Source organism: Temnothorax americanus, unplaced genomic scaffold (genome assembly GCF_048541705.1).
Source record: "Temnothorax americanus isolate GAGA-0224 unplaced genomic scaffold, ASM4854170v1 Scaffold25, whole genome shotgun sequence".
NCBI lineage: Eukaryota > Metazoa > Arthropoda > Insecta > Hymenoptera > Formicidae > Temnothorax > Temnothorax americanus.
This window is the reverse complement of record NW_027509391.1, coordinates 1,382,125-1,396,822: the sequence shown is the minus strand read 5'-3', so window position 1 is coordinate 1,396,822 and position 14,698 is coordinate 1,382,125. Positions and strand designations below refer to the sequence as shown.

Here is a 14,698-nt window from a genome sequence, read left to right as displayed (position 1 = left end):
AAATCGATGTAAATTCCAAATAAATAAAAAACAATTTCGCAAACCCCTCTCTTTCTCTTTTTCCTGCCATACCGACGTCTTTAAGACGTCCATATGTTCTGATTTGGGACGCATTATTGTGTTCACTGGGATGGTTTTAAAGATTTGGATTTTATACCTGTAAAAAAAGAAAATAAATATTATATATATTGTGTATTGCAACTGCGAGCTAAACAATATATTGTTCTTTATCGTTTAAAAGCTCACGTATAGATGTAATCTTGAAATTTACGGCACAATCTTTACTTGCAAAATCAAATATCATCATGCGGTAAAAAAATATCTATATTAAATAACATATTTTAGTAACAAAAAAAACACAAGATGATTAATTATTATTAAATTATATAAATTGAGCAATATTTATCGCTTTATTGTAATAATTGATAAAAAAATTGTGATATTATCCAATATCGGTAACGTAAGAAGTTTGCTAGTCTCTACTGATGATATTCCATGCTTCATCGCGACGCTGGATAAAATCCGTAGCCATCGATAAGTTATCGCATTTGGTAAATGGATCTGATACATTTAATTTAAATAATTAAACTGAAACGATTTTGATGATTTAATAAAAAATAAATTTACGATATGATAGAATTCAGGTATAAAAATGCAAAAAAGACTATGTAATAGGAACGTAAAGAATAAAATGTACGATATGTAATATATTTCAATTGAATTATCCTAGCATGACAAGACTGCGTCATATTGCGCGTATGACGTCGTCTATTCGATTGTCGAGTAGAGTTTAATATATATCACAGACGCGCGCAGTATTTATGTTCATGCTTACTTTAAAGTATAAAGTATAAAATTTATCCATTACGCGTATCCAAGAATATTCCATAATTATAATTTACGCTAACTTATTTCGATACAATCCGCGTTTTTGTTGTTACAACTCATCAAGTTTGCGCAATTATTGTACTTACTATAAGTACGCTATACCTACAATTATCGATTTACCGTTAAATCTTAAATATCAAAGTACTTTACCGAGCGTAAACTTTATAAAAATTAAGACTATAATAAATGAAATAATATGTGTTATCTTATATCTAATAAAATTAAATTAGACTAAAACTTAAAATAGATTTTATTCCACTATCTTTATAAAACAAATTTGTAACAAGAATCCAAGAAAATATTAATTAAAAGGACAGACTAGAAAAAAATATTCATATATAATATAAATCGATACAAAATCTTTTTCTACATGATACATTTTGATTCCCTTCTTCCTCCTTCCAAAAAATAAAACGTACCAAACGTTTATTTATTATCGGATGGACGGAGTGCCATCGCCAGAACTTGCTGTATTTGTATCCTGACATCCAGCTTCTTTTCCTCCGGCACCTGCCTGATAATCGGCAGCAGCGAGAGAAGAAACATCTTGTCGTAGTCGTCCTCGTCAAGGGTAACGCGCTGACTGCTGTGCGATGAGAGGATGTCGTGTATCTCATTGTCGAAGGGCGTGAAGGACGTCTCGCAGAGCTGCTGTTTCGAATAACGCGGACACACCTTGTACGAGGGAGTACCCGCCTGAAGATACTCCCGGTTACCAGTTATGGAAGCACCGTGTGTAAGGGGGTCGTACTCTTCGATCACGGGATTGTCCATCTCACCCTCGCTCTCCTCCGATTTGCAGGGGTTAATAATGGTTGCGGAACCCCTAAAAGACGGTTAAATTTAGCCGTGCGAACATCGGTCGTTTGCCGTTTAATTCCGACGATAACTGATACTACCTCTTGTTCTCCACTGTCGGCAGGAGAAATAACAATCGATCGAAGTACATGTACTTCTTTCGTTTTCGCCCGGCGGGTCCAGACTTTTGCGACTTCTGAAGTTTGAGCTCTTTCATGAAGTAATCCCGTATGTTCCTCCATTTCCCGCGCAAATTTTTCTCTACAAATTATTATAAATCAACAATTAAAATTTCATCCTTTAACAAGATATAGCAAAATAATAACAATTTTTCAAATATCTAATCTTTCTTTTATAAGATTTTCAAAAGATTTTGTAAGAAAAAATGAAGAACTACGAAGGCTATAATTTTCAACCTATTTTTTAAATAAATATCTATAAAACAGAAATTTGATAAAACACGCTATACAATATCAATTTAATTAATACATATACAATAGCAAGACTGCAGTGCATTTCCCCCCAATCTATTATCAAAATTTGAGGCCACACGAGGACACCTCCGTCCAACTTTTTTCACCCGAACGTCTCTGTTCAATTATTTTCTCCGTCTTCAACACGACTTCAATCGTTTGCAAAGCCGATCGCGCGGAAAATATCGACTCGCGGCAATTCTAAGTTTACCGGATTTCCGCCGTGGTCGGCGGCGACGCGACGCGGCCGAACGAATCCGGATCGATCAATTGCGGCGGCCACGCTATACTATATACCTTCCACATTTCTCTCCTCGTCCGTCAAGCGCGCCCAATTCGGTACCATCACCTGGCAGACCTCGTCCCACGCGGTCATCTTGGCGTTACGGTCGTTGTACTCGCCGCGATTCACATCGTAGATCGCTGGACGCCTCTCTATTTCCTCGATGAACCTTTCCGTGTCGAACATGTTCATATAGAGCCTCCGAAGATCTTCTTTCCTTCAATTCCTTCCTTCGCCCGATAGTCCTTTCGCCTTTCGAACCTTCGATCTCGCACCTCGCGGTCGTGGCGAAACTGTTCGAACAATATACTTTCGCGAAATCTCTTGGAAATCGAGCTGGAGTCCCTTGCAGCACGATCGAGAGAGTCTTAATTCAGATAACGAGACGGCGAAAAAATAATTTCCCAAATTCCTCGCGAGGGATTTGAAATTCGAAAAAGATCGATCGGCGGTGCTCCTACCGCGTCGTACCTTCCACCAAGACCGCGGTGGTCACCGGTCAATCGGTAATATTGCGTATAAAGTGATCGAAAAATCGGCAACGGAACGGAGCCGCAGTCGTGGCCCGGGCGACGTTATCGTGTCGCGTCGTCGGCAGCGGCTTGCGCGTCACTGCGGAGAAACCGTTGCACGGCCAGCACGGCTTTGGTATCATGGCGGCCCGGCGGCAAACGTGCGGTTGCGGTTGCGGAGCGGAATCTATGCCGCCCGCGAGCGACGTTGCCAGACCGGCGCGGCGCGGCGCGGCGCGGCGCGGCGCTCGCCCGCTCGGTCGGCGAGGCCGCGCCGAGGGCCGCCGCGGGCCGAGAGCGGGCCGAAAGAACGGCGGAATCGCGTCGCCGTATAATAACTCTCGCCGTGCGTGCACACACATACACGCACGTGCGACCCAGGCGCGCAGAAAATCATATCTCGGGAGCACCGCGCGAGAATGACTCGGCAGGAAGGATCCATATGCTTTTTAAGTTTCCGCGAGCGCACGCCTATAGTCTATAATCGTGTGTTTGCCGAATAGAATCGAAAACTGAATCACGGCTCCTCTAAGTTAATGATCGAAATGGAATCATTAATGACTCTCGAAAGACTCCCGGACTTCCGCTTCCTGCGTAATAAGAAAAGTAATAAAAGCAGTCGCGCGACAGGAAGTCGCTAAGACATTTGTAGGCACACGATTTAATTGTAATGCAGGAATATTGATGCGAGAGTTTCCGTAGTTCTGCTCCGTTTTAGAATAATATGTATATCCTCGTTGGATATATATATATATATATATATATATATATATATATATATATATATATACATCGCGTCGCTATTTTCCGCAAAAGTGCGAAACAAGTGTAAAGCGTCCCTTGTCGTACAATGGAAAAAAGATTCCAACTGTACAAATAACACTAGCGCAAGTGCTTCGCGAATAGTAATAGCATCAGGCTAACAAAGTTAGCAAAACGGTATAGCAAACCGCGAGTCTAAGTAATTCGCAAGTTGGGTAAATGGTTTACCATGAAACGAAACCTGAGACGTACGTGAACGATGTAGGAACGATGTAGGAAAGAAAGAAGTTAAAGTAGAAAAAAAACCGCTTTAAGATAGCGAACTGTGAATAGTGCGTTGATAGATCTCCCCCATTCGCTTCACGTGGGTGAAATTGGCCGACGAGAGGAAGTAAGCGATGGAGCGAGTGTATGGAAGTAAGAGGGAGAGAGCGGACAACTTCATCCCGGCAAGGAGTTTCGAAAATAAAGGGCAACGACAGAGCGAAAGATATATTTCGGTGCGACAAGCGAGGCGAAGATGCGCTATGTGCCGTTCCTCTCGCAAACGACGAGGCACTTGGTTGGCCTCGCGAGACGTCCCTTTGAAGAATCAAGCGTTGTCGGTGCGCCGACGAACGCTCCAGCCGATTCGCAGTGCTCGCGCCGGCATGGCACCGGGACTCGGCGACTCGGCTCGGGAGATGTACATACATACACCCTTCGACGGCGAGTGCGGAATTCGCGCCGCCGCGACGTTGCCAAGCCTCCGCCGCGCCGCGCCGTGCCCGTCGCTGTCGGAATTCACGTGTTGCTACGCGACATCGTCCGCGCGTCCGACGAGCGTGTGCTGCGCGTGATTACGGCAACGTCGACGCGTTTCCACCGCACCCGGCACCGTTATCGACCGTGCCGTGGCGGGCGTTGCGGGATCGCGAGCGACGAAATCGACGCCACCGCGATCAGACGTGGCGTCGCGAGTGACGCGAGCGACGCGTCACACTTTCGTCACGCCGGCCTTCTTTTCGTATATCCAGATCCAGACGAGATTGGGGCGTCGTTGAAAAATTTAACGCGTCTCGGGTCTCGTTCGCCGGATTTTCTGCTCGTTGAAAGAAATAATTCATGAATTCTCGTCCTTTTACTACCCTTTTATTTAAAAATCGCTTAATACAGAACTAATCGATAGTTTCAGCAATGACGAAGAGAAAAGAAAGAAACGGAATTAAATTGACTTTCAAAGGTCGGCGTATTATACTATATCTTGATGGCCCAACGTATGCAGAAGCTCATCGGAAAGTTAAATGAGTCGCGCGGCGACGTTTTTACACGTGTGAGCGTCGCGACAAATGGGACTTCCGCGCGTACGAACGTACGTGAATCGAAGTATACTTAAATAATACAGCATGACGCCCACACGCGTAAGCAGGACTTTGAGCGCAATTACGAGAGGATTACGAGAGATTGCGAGTGTCCATTAGCCGTTTATTCGAACGTACGAACGATTCGTCGTCAAGTCGCGCGCATTGATCCGCCCGACCAATGAGATGAGGGCATTCGTATCGTCCGATGTGTGTGTGTGTGTGTGTGTGTGTGTGTGTGTGTACCTCGGGCATATCACGCATGTCAAGTTCGAGGAGTGCACCTTCGACTTTGCCGCTCACCGTTGTTGAACTTGGAATTAGCTCGGCTGCGTTCGGAGAGCGCGCTATTAGCGCTACACCGCATCGTTCTATCTTTATCGCTCATTAGATGTAAAACAAAGATAGAATAGGCAAATAGCGCTATAATAGCGCGTTCCTCGAACGCGGCCCTCATACTCATATATCCGAAAGCGCGATTAACGCCGTACGCGCGCGCGGTCGGAGATACGGAAGTCATTATTCGCGATTCCCATGATAACCCCGCGAGCTCTCTCACCGCGCGCGATACAGATTATTGCAGATAAATCGTAACAACCGCGCTATATGTTGTACGTGACTCACGTGCCGGCGTTTATTTTGCCGACACGCACAATGCGTCCGTTCGTTAAAAAAAAAAATTTCTCTTGCAGGTTGCGAAAACTACGTGATAATATTTACGTAGTTTTTTTCCTAAACGGAAAAAAAGGAAACTACTTAAGCGAAACTGTATCGCCTTCGGCTAAACAATTCGTAAATATTTATGGATGGATTTGTTCGAAACTTGCGAAAAAAAAATCCATCCATAAATATTTACGAATTGTTTAGTCAAAGGCGATAGAGTTTCGGTTCGCTTACATAAATATAGTTTCTTTTTTTTCTGTTTAGGAAAAAAACTACGTACATATTATCACGTAGTTTTCGCAACCTGCAAGAGGAATTTTTTTTACATCTGCGAAAAAGTCAGTAATTATGACCAAAACAGAAATAGAAAACATGCGAAACTTAATTATTTGAATTAATTACATAATTACCTAAGGACTTTCGATAATAAAATTGAACAAGTAATAAGCGAAAAGGTGGATGGGTTGAGAGTGCAACGTGGTTAATAGTGTGTAAATTAACATTATAACAATTTTTAATTATCAATAGAATACATAATTAAACATTGATGTATAACATACTTTATTTATCAATAAAATAACGTATCAATAAACTATGCATCGATGTACATTATATATCTTATTGATAATTACGGATTGTTATGACGTTAATTTATGCACTGTTAACTGCACTGCACTCTCAAATCCTACCTTTTCGCTTATTACTTGTTTAATTCATTATCGAGTCTTTATAAAAATTAAATGCAAATAATTAAATGCAACCGCGTTGCACTCTCGAAGCTCATCTTTTCGCTTGTTACTTGTACAATTATTTAATTAATAGTAGTAGTAGTAGTAGTGTGTAGTAGTAGTAGTAGTAGTAGTAGTAGTAGTAGTAGTAGTAGTAGAGCACTTTCTTATCTATGTGCAACTTGGAAATTGTCGTTCAAAAATTGCAGTTACGATACTTCCGGCTAGCGTCGTTAAAATTATACGCTGAGGTAACATAATAAATCACGATTGCAGTAATAATCGCAATTGTGAAATCAACGAATATTTTGCAGTAACTTCATCAGCAGTTAAATTAGTTTTATTCTAAAAATAAAAGTCTAATTGACTCGATAAATATCTTGGTCATTTTTTTCCTCCTACGCATGACGCGCGCGTGTACATACAAGAGGCTAAACGAAGAATCGACGTGTCGCAACGCCAAGGTAGACGAAAGACGAGAAAGTTGCGCAAGCCAGGACACAGGGTAGGACGACGGTAGGAACGTAGGAAGTAGGACTCGCAGCTCTCGCAGCTGCGAAGAACAGATCTCGAGGAGGGGGAAACTCCGGGTGGGAGGGTGGGAGCGAGACGGGGAAGTTTCGTGCTTGGCGATGGAGTGGAAGGGTGAAGCGAAAGAACCGCGAAAGGACCGAAAGGGAAGAGAGAACCGAGGACCAAAGAGCCGAGAGAGATGCAGCTGTTTAACGTGAGGGGAAAAGGGCGGTTCCGAGCGCAAGGGGGAAGGAAGAAGTGCTGTGAGAGGGAGCGCGACCCTCCTTGGTGTGCCTCGGTTCGGTATCGATAGCGGAACAAGCCAGAACAAGCGAGCGACGAGTCTGGCGGTCTGGCGTGCGTGGGACGAGGAAGGAGAGCTAAAGATAGAAAGAGATGAGAGGAGAGAGGCAAAGAGAGAAAGAGAGGAACAGCTTTGGGGAGTTTGAGGGAGACCGAGTACCGAGACTACCGAGTTTTCGCGCTCGCACCAGCTTGCACACTCCGCATCCTGACGACCTAACGTTCCTGTTCACCGTTCAGTTCTTGTAATCGCGCCGATCGACCAGGAGGTGTTCAGTGGTCCCCCGGCTGTGTCGCCTGACGTTCCCCGGTCGTCGCCGATCTGTTTTTATCTCGTCTTCTCGTTCTCCGCGTGCTTCGTCCGGTCGATCACCATGTCGAGCGAATTCCTCGGGAAACGTTACAAGCTCTTCAGCAGCGAGAATTTCGACGAGTTCATGAAGGCGCTCGGTACGTAATCGAACGCTCTTGCGGCGTCTTTTGGCACCGTTTCGGCCGTTCCAAGTGCAGCGGAAATGTTTATTTAGAATGCGCGCGTGATCGACGTGAAAAATTAGTGGAAAACTCGACGTGAGAAACTTGAGAATTAGAAAAAACTATCCTCTCGACAGTCTCGACTCAATGTTCTTTGTCGGTTGTATAAATGCTGTTTTACGACTCGAAACTTTTTTACGATTCGATCCGCTTAGGTCCTGACCTGACCACGTGTCGTTGAGTTTTCTTATAACGTCATTGTTATGATTTCCACTAAACTCTTTTTCTCTATCACGTTATTCAATTACAATTAATTTCTCTCGCGGATTTCGTTTGTGTGGCGGCAATCGGATATCGATGCGCAATGTTGCGCAATATTTAACAAGTTTCTTCCTTTGTCATTCTTTAACGCAGTTTTCTGAAAACCTTGGATTATATCACTCTGTGCTCAGTGTTAACCGCGAATACCTCGTTACGTTAAAATGCGATAAAATTGCGCGGTTCTATTCATGATAGAAATCTAAAAGGAAGTAATTTTGCTTGTATCTGACAAGGAATAGGATAAAGTCCGCTTCAGACGATCAATGATTCATGTCAGGTTGCTGTAAAAAATTTTTGCATATGGATTCATAATTTACATATGTTTTTTTTTGTTTCTCTGAACGTTTTTCTTATTACACAACACATAAAATTATAAGAATTCTATTAGTATTAAAAGTAAACTCTGAGACAATCTAGGAAAAAAATTCTTATAATTATATATATGTCGGACATGTCTAATTTTTTCTCTCGAATAATCTCCGTTTGTATGTACAAGAAAAATATTAAGAAATACTTATACAAGAATCACATATACAAGAAAAAAAACATGAACGTATTTTTAATGTAATTATATATGGAGAATGTTTTCCTGGGAAGTCATAAATTGCCTAAATCGCTTTGGATACTCTCAATTAGCAACATAAAATCTCTGAGGAATCTCCAAGTCTACCGTTACAAATTATAGGAAAGATAACTATAAATATAAGTAAGAAAACCATTAAGAGTTTTGTGTAGTAAAACAATGACATATCGTAAAACGCAAAAGGAATCCTCGGGCAACGTACGTATAGGCGCTGCGCAACGTAAATTGCTCTCTTACAGTAGCAGCATAGCAGCAAACGATTACACATATTACAGCAAGCTGTATTATTATCGTAATGAGATCTGTCGTTAGCTTCGTTTGCGCGTTCCGCTCGCGTGGCGAGCCGGCACCATCGGCAATTTCATGTGCGTGTACGAACCGTGAACAAACACCCCGCCCGTGACTAATATGTGGAAAGTGCACGTGAAAAGTTGCGGGGTAAACATTAGAGAAGCCCTCGAAGAGACACTAACACTTCGTTCATTCACGGAATTTCAGAGAGGGGAGGGGGGTGCTTCAAAGAATAGAAATAGTACCGACGAGAGAGAGAGAGAGAGAGAGAGAGAGAGAGAGAGAGAGAGAGAGAGAGAGAGAGAAAATAATACCGATTTTGACAGATGATCGAGAGAGAATCGTATAATTCAGCGACCTGTATAGTTTCGTTACTCAATTTGCGAACAATCGCCTGAAAGTGCAAACGTAAATTCGATGTAGGTAACTTCCGCCTACCGAGCACTTTCGTCGTACGCCTAATTGGTTAATTAGCTGCTAAACTCGTTTGTGCATTAGCGAGATATCAATGAGGCCCGGGACATTAATCAATTTTAATACGTTAAATTATATACGCCTCGCCTCCGTCCAACGACCTGACCTGGACCTTAATTCCGACCGTGTGCCGCGGACTGCCTGATTGCGGTCTAATTCAACACTTGAATTAATTCATCAACGGAATTAATAAATTGAAAAAAATTCCGTAATTATCAGTCGAATCACGCGAGCGCAAGATTCGTGCCGATATGAAATTTGCGAATCTACCATGTGTTATCCTTTTGTAAATAACGGAAATCGCGTTAGATTCCGTTCCTGGAAGCAGAGAAACACCTTTGGACACAAACACTTGGTTTTTTGAGGAAAGGAAAACTCTGTTAATGGTTTTATCGAGACTGATAATTTTATCCGCTTATCTGATGTTTATTAACTTCGGATGAACTGAAGAACTAGATAACGGCGCATATAATCCCCATGTTTCTCTTTTGCTCTACCATTTTAATTTTATCCGCAGATGCTAATCTATTAATTATTATTTTTTAATTACGAGATATAAATAAGAAAGAAGCTTTCGCTATACTGTTTCATTTATCAAATAGGTCAGCATTAGGAGTCTGTTATTTAAATTAGGTTGTATTTCGCTTCTTCTTTTCCTCAAATAGTTACTGCTGTTATCTACAAAAATGTGTACGTATGGGTGTATATATGACATGTGCGAGAGTGTGTCTGTATAGTATATTGAGCTCGGGTCCATGGGTTTGCTCAAACGGCTGTACAGATCAGCCGCCATCCCTGGATAATTATCATACGATAAATTTTTGTGCGATTTTTATTCGATGTCAAAGTCTCCAAAAGTTCAAGTGTTATAATAAGGCTTGGGGGACAAGCCCATTGCAGTAAACACCAAGCATCAATTACATTACATCTATGTAATAATTTCTCACTGAAAATTGTTAATGCAACACAACATGTGTATTATATTGCATTTATATGGTGAGTGAGAAATGATAACATAAATGTGACGTAACTGATGCTCGGTGTTTACTGGGGAGGTAGAATCGCAAATTGTACGTCGGCACGAGGCAAGTCGGTGCAGGCAGGCAGAACCGTTGACGGACGGATCAACGTTTCCCACTCCCCCGCTCGACGTCGTTACGGTAATCTTCGGGAGAACAGTTCGCCGGAAATTAAATAAGAGAGCAAGTCTAGACGCATCGTCTTCCGACGCGTTGCCCGGTTACGTCGGTGGAATGTTGTGGTGGCGTTCGGCGTTCGTCACTTTTTCCGAGAAGCGCGGCCGAGGTGGCGCGGGTGAGATCGATAAGCAACACTTGCATCACTCAAATGCAAACCTGTAATTTCGTTATCATCCGCGGCGGCGAGATAAGAGTATTTTTCACTTATTTTTTCTTTCGAGGTCACTTGAAGGAGCGTTTTCGTGGCACGTTCGTCGTCAAGCGCGATCGGCGATCGCGAATCATGAAACCTTTAATTGAATCGGTTTAAACCGGGCTAAGATAATTACTTCCTCGTCCTTGCAGAGAGCAGACAATTGCTCTCCTAAAAAAAAAAAAACGTGATTAATTTGTTATTCAAATAAACGTTGTAATTGATTATCCAAGATGACGAATAGGCTCTGACATTTCGCGATAAATGTGTATTTTTCGACCGATGCAAATCATTACTTGCGAAAATGTCAGCTGGATCGGATTTAATACAAAAGTCCTGTCTTATTTTAATTAAAAAAAAATATCTTGCTGCAAAAAGAAGATTTTTACTTGTCATCGGAGCGGCCGTAATTCATATACGCTAATGTGATGTCATTTCGGATGATAATTCGCGGTGTCTATAAATAGCGCGAACGGGTGGGTCAAACTTCAAAGTTTACTTCTCTCGTCACTGTTTTCAACGCGGAACCGAGTAGTTCCGCTGTATGACGATAAACTCGTCCTACCTATACGATATAAAGTCAAATCAATGGCCGAAGCGAGCATAAGGCATGCAAACCGGTCGGGTCTCGGGTCCGCTAGTCAGTCCCGTTCCCGCAGTTGTCGGTGCTAGATCGAACGATGTCGTCGGAAATACTAACCGGTCTCCTGGGCAAGCGTTACAAGCTCCAATCGAGCGAAAAGTTCGACGAGTACATGAAAGCTTTAGGTGAGACGAAGACGCATAAATCATTTTTCATCGGAGAAAATCGATTCCTGATCAATAGATCCGGTTTCACCGGAACATATGTATATATAAATTTTTCTCGCATATGGATCAATCCATTTTTTGACCAGGGATTGATTTTTTTCTGAATGTCGATGGGCTTCGGATCGTACCGATAGGAGATCAAGTGCTTCCCGAGAGACGAGTTTCAGAAGTGCCGGCAGATAAAAATATTCATTTCGCATTTAACTTCGAGTGGGACATCGATAGATATGTGATTTCGAAATTATCTTAATCGAGCCTGATAATTTAAGACATCACAGTGGACGCTTCTCGCTAATTACCCGAGAAGCGTAATTTTATCTTCCTCTTTACTTAGGATACTCATCGTGTTTGTATTCCGTCACCGAATTTAAGTAGCAACTTACGAACTTGTAAGCAAATGAAAAGAGTTCCGGGTAAAGTTTCTCTTTCAAGGATAACTAGCAATTAGATTGCGAAGCATGAATGTTTCAATGGCAATTAATAAACGCGAGGAAATGAGCCATCTGCGTGATATAAATATATCCGCCCAGATAGCAAAACGCCTGTCAGATTTATGAAAATGTATTTTGCGCAAATAACATGTTACATGTAAAGCTGCGTTTATGAGTACTCAGCAATAGTATTGAATTTGTTTCAAGTAACGGTTTTTTTTTATTCCATAATCGTTATATTTTTTTAGCAATAGTTTGCTTCCGGAAGTTCCATTGAGATGTGTGGTTTATTATTGATGGAAACAATTTACATCTTTGCTGTAAAAGCGCCATAAGTATGAATCCTAGACGGAGCTATGATTCATGCGTTTACGTAATGTTTATGGCAACAATACGTAAATTGTTTTCAGAAACATGGTTTCATAATTTTCCACATTCACGTTTTGCCATCTGGGCGAGATTAGAATTTCAGAGGAGCTGAAAAGAAGCAGCTTTTAAAACAACTTGCGGTTTCTTTCAGGCGTGGGTATGGTGACCCGCAAAATGGGCAGCACCGTCAGCCCCGTCGTCGAACTAACGGAGAAAGACGGATTGTACACGCTGAAGACGACCAGCCCCTTCAAAAACACTGAGATAAAGTTCAAGCTCGGTGAGGAGTTCGACGAGGAGACCGCGGACGGCAGGAAGGTGAAGAGCGTCTGTACTCTGGACGGTAACAAACTTGTGCAGGTGCAAAAAGGCGAGAAGGACACCACGATCGAGAGGGAATTCAATCCCACGGAGATGAAGGCGGTAAGCACGTTTTTATAACATTCTTGGAAGAATTAATTTGCTCGTATAGTCGCGCGCGATAAAGATGATTAAAATAAGAGATTTCTACGATTTATATAAATATAACGTTTCTTGGAGCGAACTAAAAATTTAGCGGCTTTTTAATGAATAACTTGAGCGACTCGTAATATTGCTGATATTTGAATTAATCTCGGTTTGGTAATACTTTATCCGCAAATCGATAACAAGCCTTAACGGTCAAGCTATGTGACCATTTATTATTAACACGATTAAACGTTAGTAGCAAGGTAACGCTGCCCTTCAGTTAGGTAAACACTAGCGAGAAATATCTCGTTGTTTCTATAGACATGTCTTATATAATAAACTTGCGTCCGACTAGCAATCTTGTGTCTGCATTTCTTAAGAACGAATGGAAACATCATTAACGTTAAATACACACGATGCGCAATTTACAACGGTACGCTTTACCCATACATATACTTTAATCGCTGGAAGATTAACTAAATTGATAAATCCTGAGAAGAATTGTTCTCATGGTTGTATATTTCTTCTTTAAACCGAGCGATTTTCATTATTATGTTCGCGTGACGTCTATCGCTTTAAATGCTTCATCCAGCCTGCGAACTCGAACGATATGTAACAGAACGTGAGTTATAGGAATGACGTGGTTAATCGTGCTAGAAGATGCATTTGTCACTCGTGCGTGCGTACATACACTTCCTCTCTAAGCACTTGAACTTTGATTCGTCTGGCTTGATGCGGGCACAGGAGTTGCCCGATTAAAGTATAAAAGCTACGTGGAGGAACGTCGCGCCGAGGGATCGTTGCACGAGCGGTTAATGTTATAATGATTCGTCAAATGTCCGGCCAATTATCGCGTGCGCTCCTCCTGTTCGTGACACGTACAATTCTACAGCACCGAGCTCCGAAACGGTGCCAATAAAGATCCATTGATCCGTCTGGCGATACGTGTTAATACCGTGAGACACCGGCGCAGGAATAATTCCCGCACTCTTTCTCTCTCCCTCTCCCTCTCTCTCTCTCTCTCTCTCTCTTTCGCTCTCTCGTACTTATAGAAACTTGCTATTATTAATTCCGAGAGATTACTGTTACGGCGAGGTCTATCGCGCTATCAAATATTAACTGGTATCGTGCTATTTCTGTTGCAGATTATGAAGGTCGATGACATAGTCTGCACGAGGGTATACAAGGTTCAGGAATAAGAGTTCAGTACCAAAGCTGAAGACGTGCACAAGGTGCTCCTAGAAGCATTCCAACGACTTGTAAATTATCGAAATTCCGCTTGAACGTGAATGAGATATATGCTTTTTTTGTTAACGGGAGAACCTTCATAAGTCCTCTCGACTCTCGGGGAAGGACGGAGGGGTATGCCGGATTCTTACCGGCTAAAACCCCTCTTGACCTTCCTGGAGCGTTGGGGGACACCGGGAAGTGGAATTCGCATTACTTCCAATGTACGAGATATATGCTGATATATAGCGTCAGATTATATATATATATATATATAAACTAAATATCATTTACGTTGAAGTGTAATTTACAAAAATTACAGTACATGTTTTCTACGAAATTAAAATTCGTATATTTGATATGCATGCGTTCGTAAAATGTATCGTATGAGAACCGAAGTATAAAGTAGTCATCTGTTGTGCACAGATTCATATACAGATATTTCTATTCATATCTCGCGGATTACGTAATGAAATATGTAATACCGTCAGCTAATTATGTTCCACATACAGCAGTCGCTGTATCACCTATTTTATGAATGTTTGCTTTTTTCTACGAATAATAATGATTAATGGAAATATGTGTTTTTATTAAAAGTTTCCTGATTCCTAACGTC

At 42.0% G+C, this 14,698-nt stretch overlaps 2 protein-coding genes across 5 annotated transcripts; one reads left to right on the top strand and one right to left on the bottom strand.

The window, feature by feature from the left end:
- Positions 1 to 22: 22 nt before the first annotated feature.
- Positions 23 to 3,657, bottom strand: LOC143898977 (uncharacterized). Of its 2 annotated transcripts, XM_077408852.1 has the most exons (4): positions 2,457 to 3,657; positions 1,788 to 1,947; positions 1,308 to 1,714; positions 23 to 157 (listed from the first exon to the last, which is right to left on the bottom strand). In XM_077408852.1, the coding sequence occupies exons 1-3, from the start codon at positions 2,632 to 2,634 to the stop codon at positions 1,315 to 1,317; spliced, it is 738 nt and encodes a 245-aa protein (XP_077264978.1). In that variant the 5' UTR covers positions 2,635 to 3,657; the 3' UTR covers positions 23 to 157; positions 1,308 to 1,314. The 2 variants fall into 2 exon arrangements, with proteins under 2 accessions (XP_077264978.1, XP_077264977.1); XM_077408851.1 differs by lacking the exon at positions 23 to 157 and having other exon boundaries at positions 688 to 1,714; positions 2,457 to 3,655.
- A 3,658-nt stretch (positions 3,658 to 7,315) lies between these two features.
- Positions 7,316 to 14,660, top strand: Fabp (fatty acid binding protein). 3 transcript variants are annotated; one of them, XM_077408856.1, is made up of 3 exons: positions 7,316 to 7,713; positions 12,560 to 12,831; positions 14,001 to 14,660. In XM_077408856.1, the coding sequence occupies exons 1-3, from the start codon at positions 7,638 to 7,640 to the stop codon at positions 14,052 to 14,054; spliced, it is 402 nt and encodes a 133-aa protein (XP_077264982.1). In that variant the 5' UTR covers positions 7,316 to 7,637; the 3' UTR covers positions 14,055 to 14,660. The 3 variants fall into 3 exon arrangements, with proteins under 3 accessions (XP_077264982.1, XP_077264983.1, XP_077264981.1); XM_077408857.1 differs by lacking the exon at positions 7,316 to 7,713 and adding an exon at positions 10,645 to 10,720; XM_077408855.1 differs by lacking the exon at positions 7,316 to 7,713 and adding an exon at positions 11,407 to 11,566.
- The last annotated feature ends 38 nt before the right edge of the window (positions 14,661 to 14,698 follow it).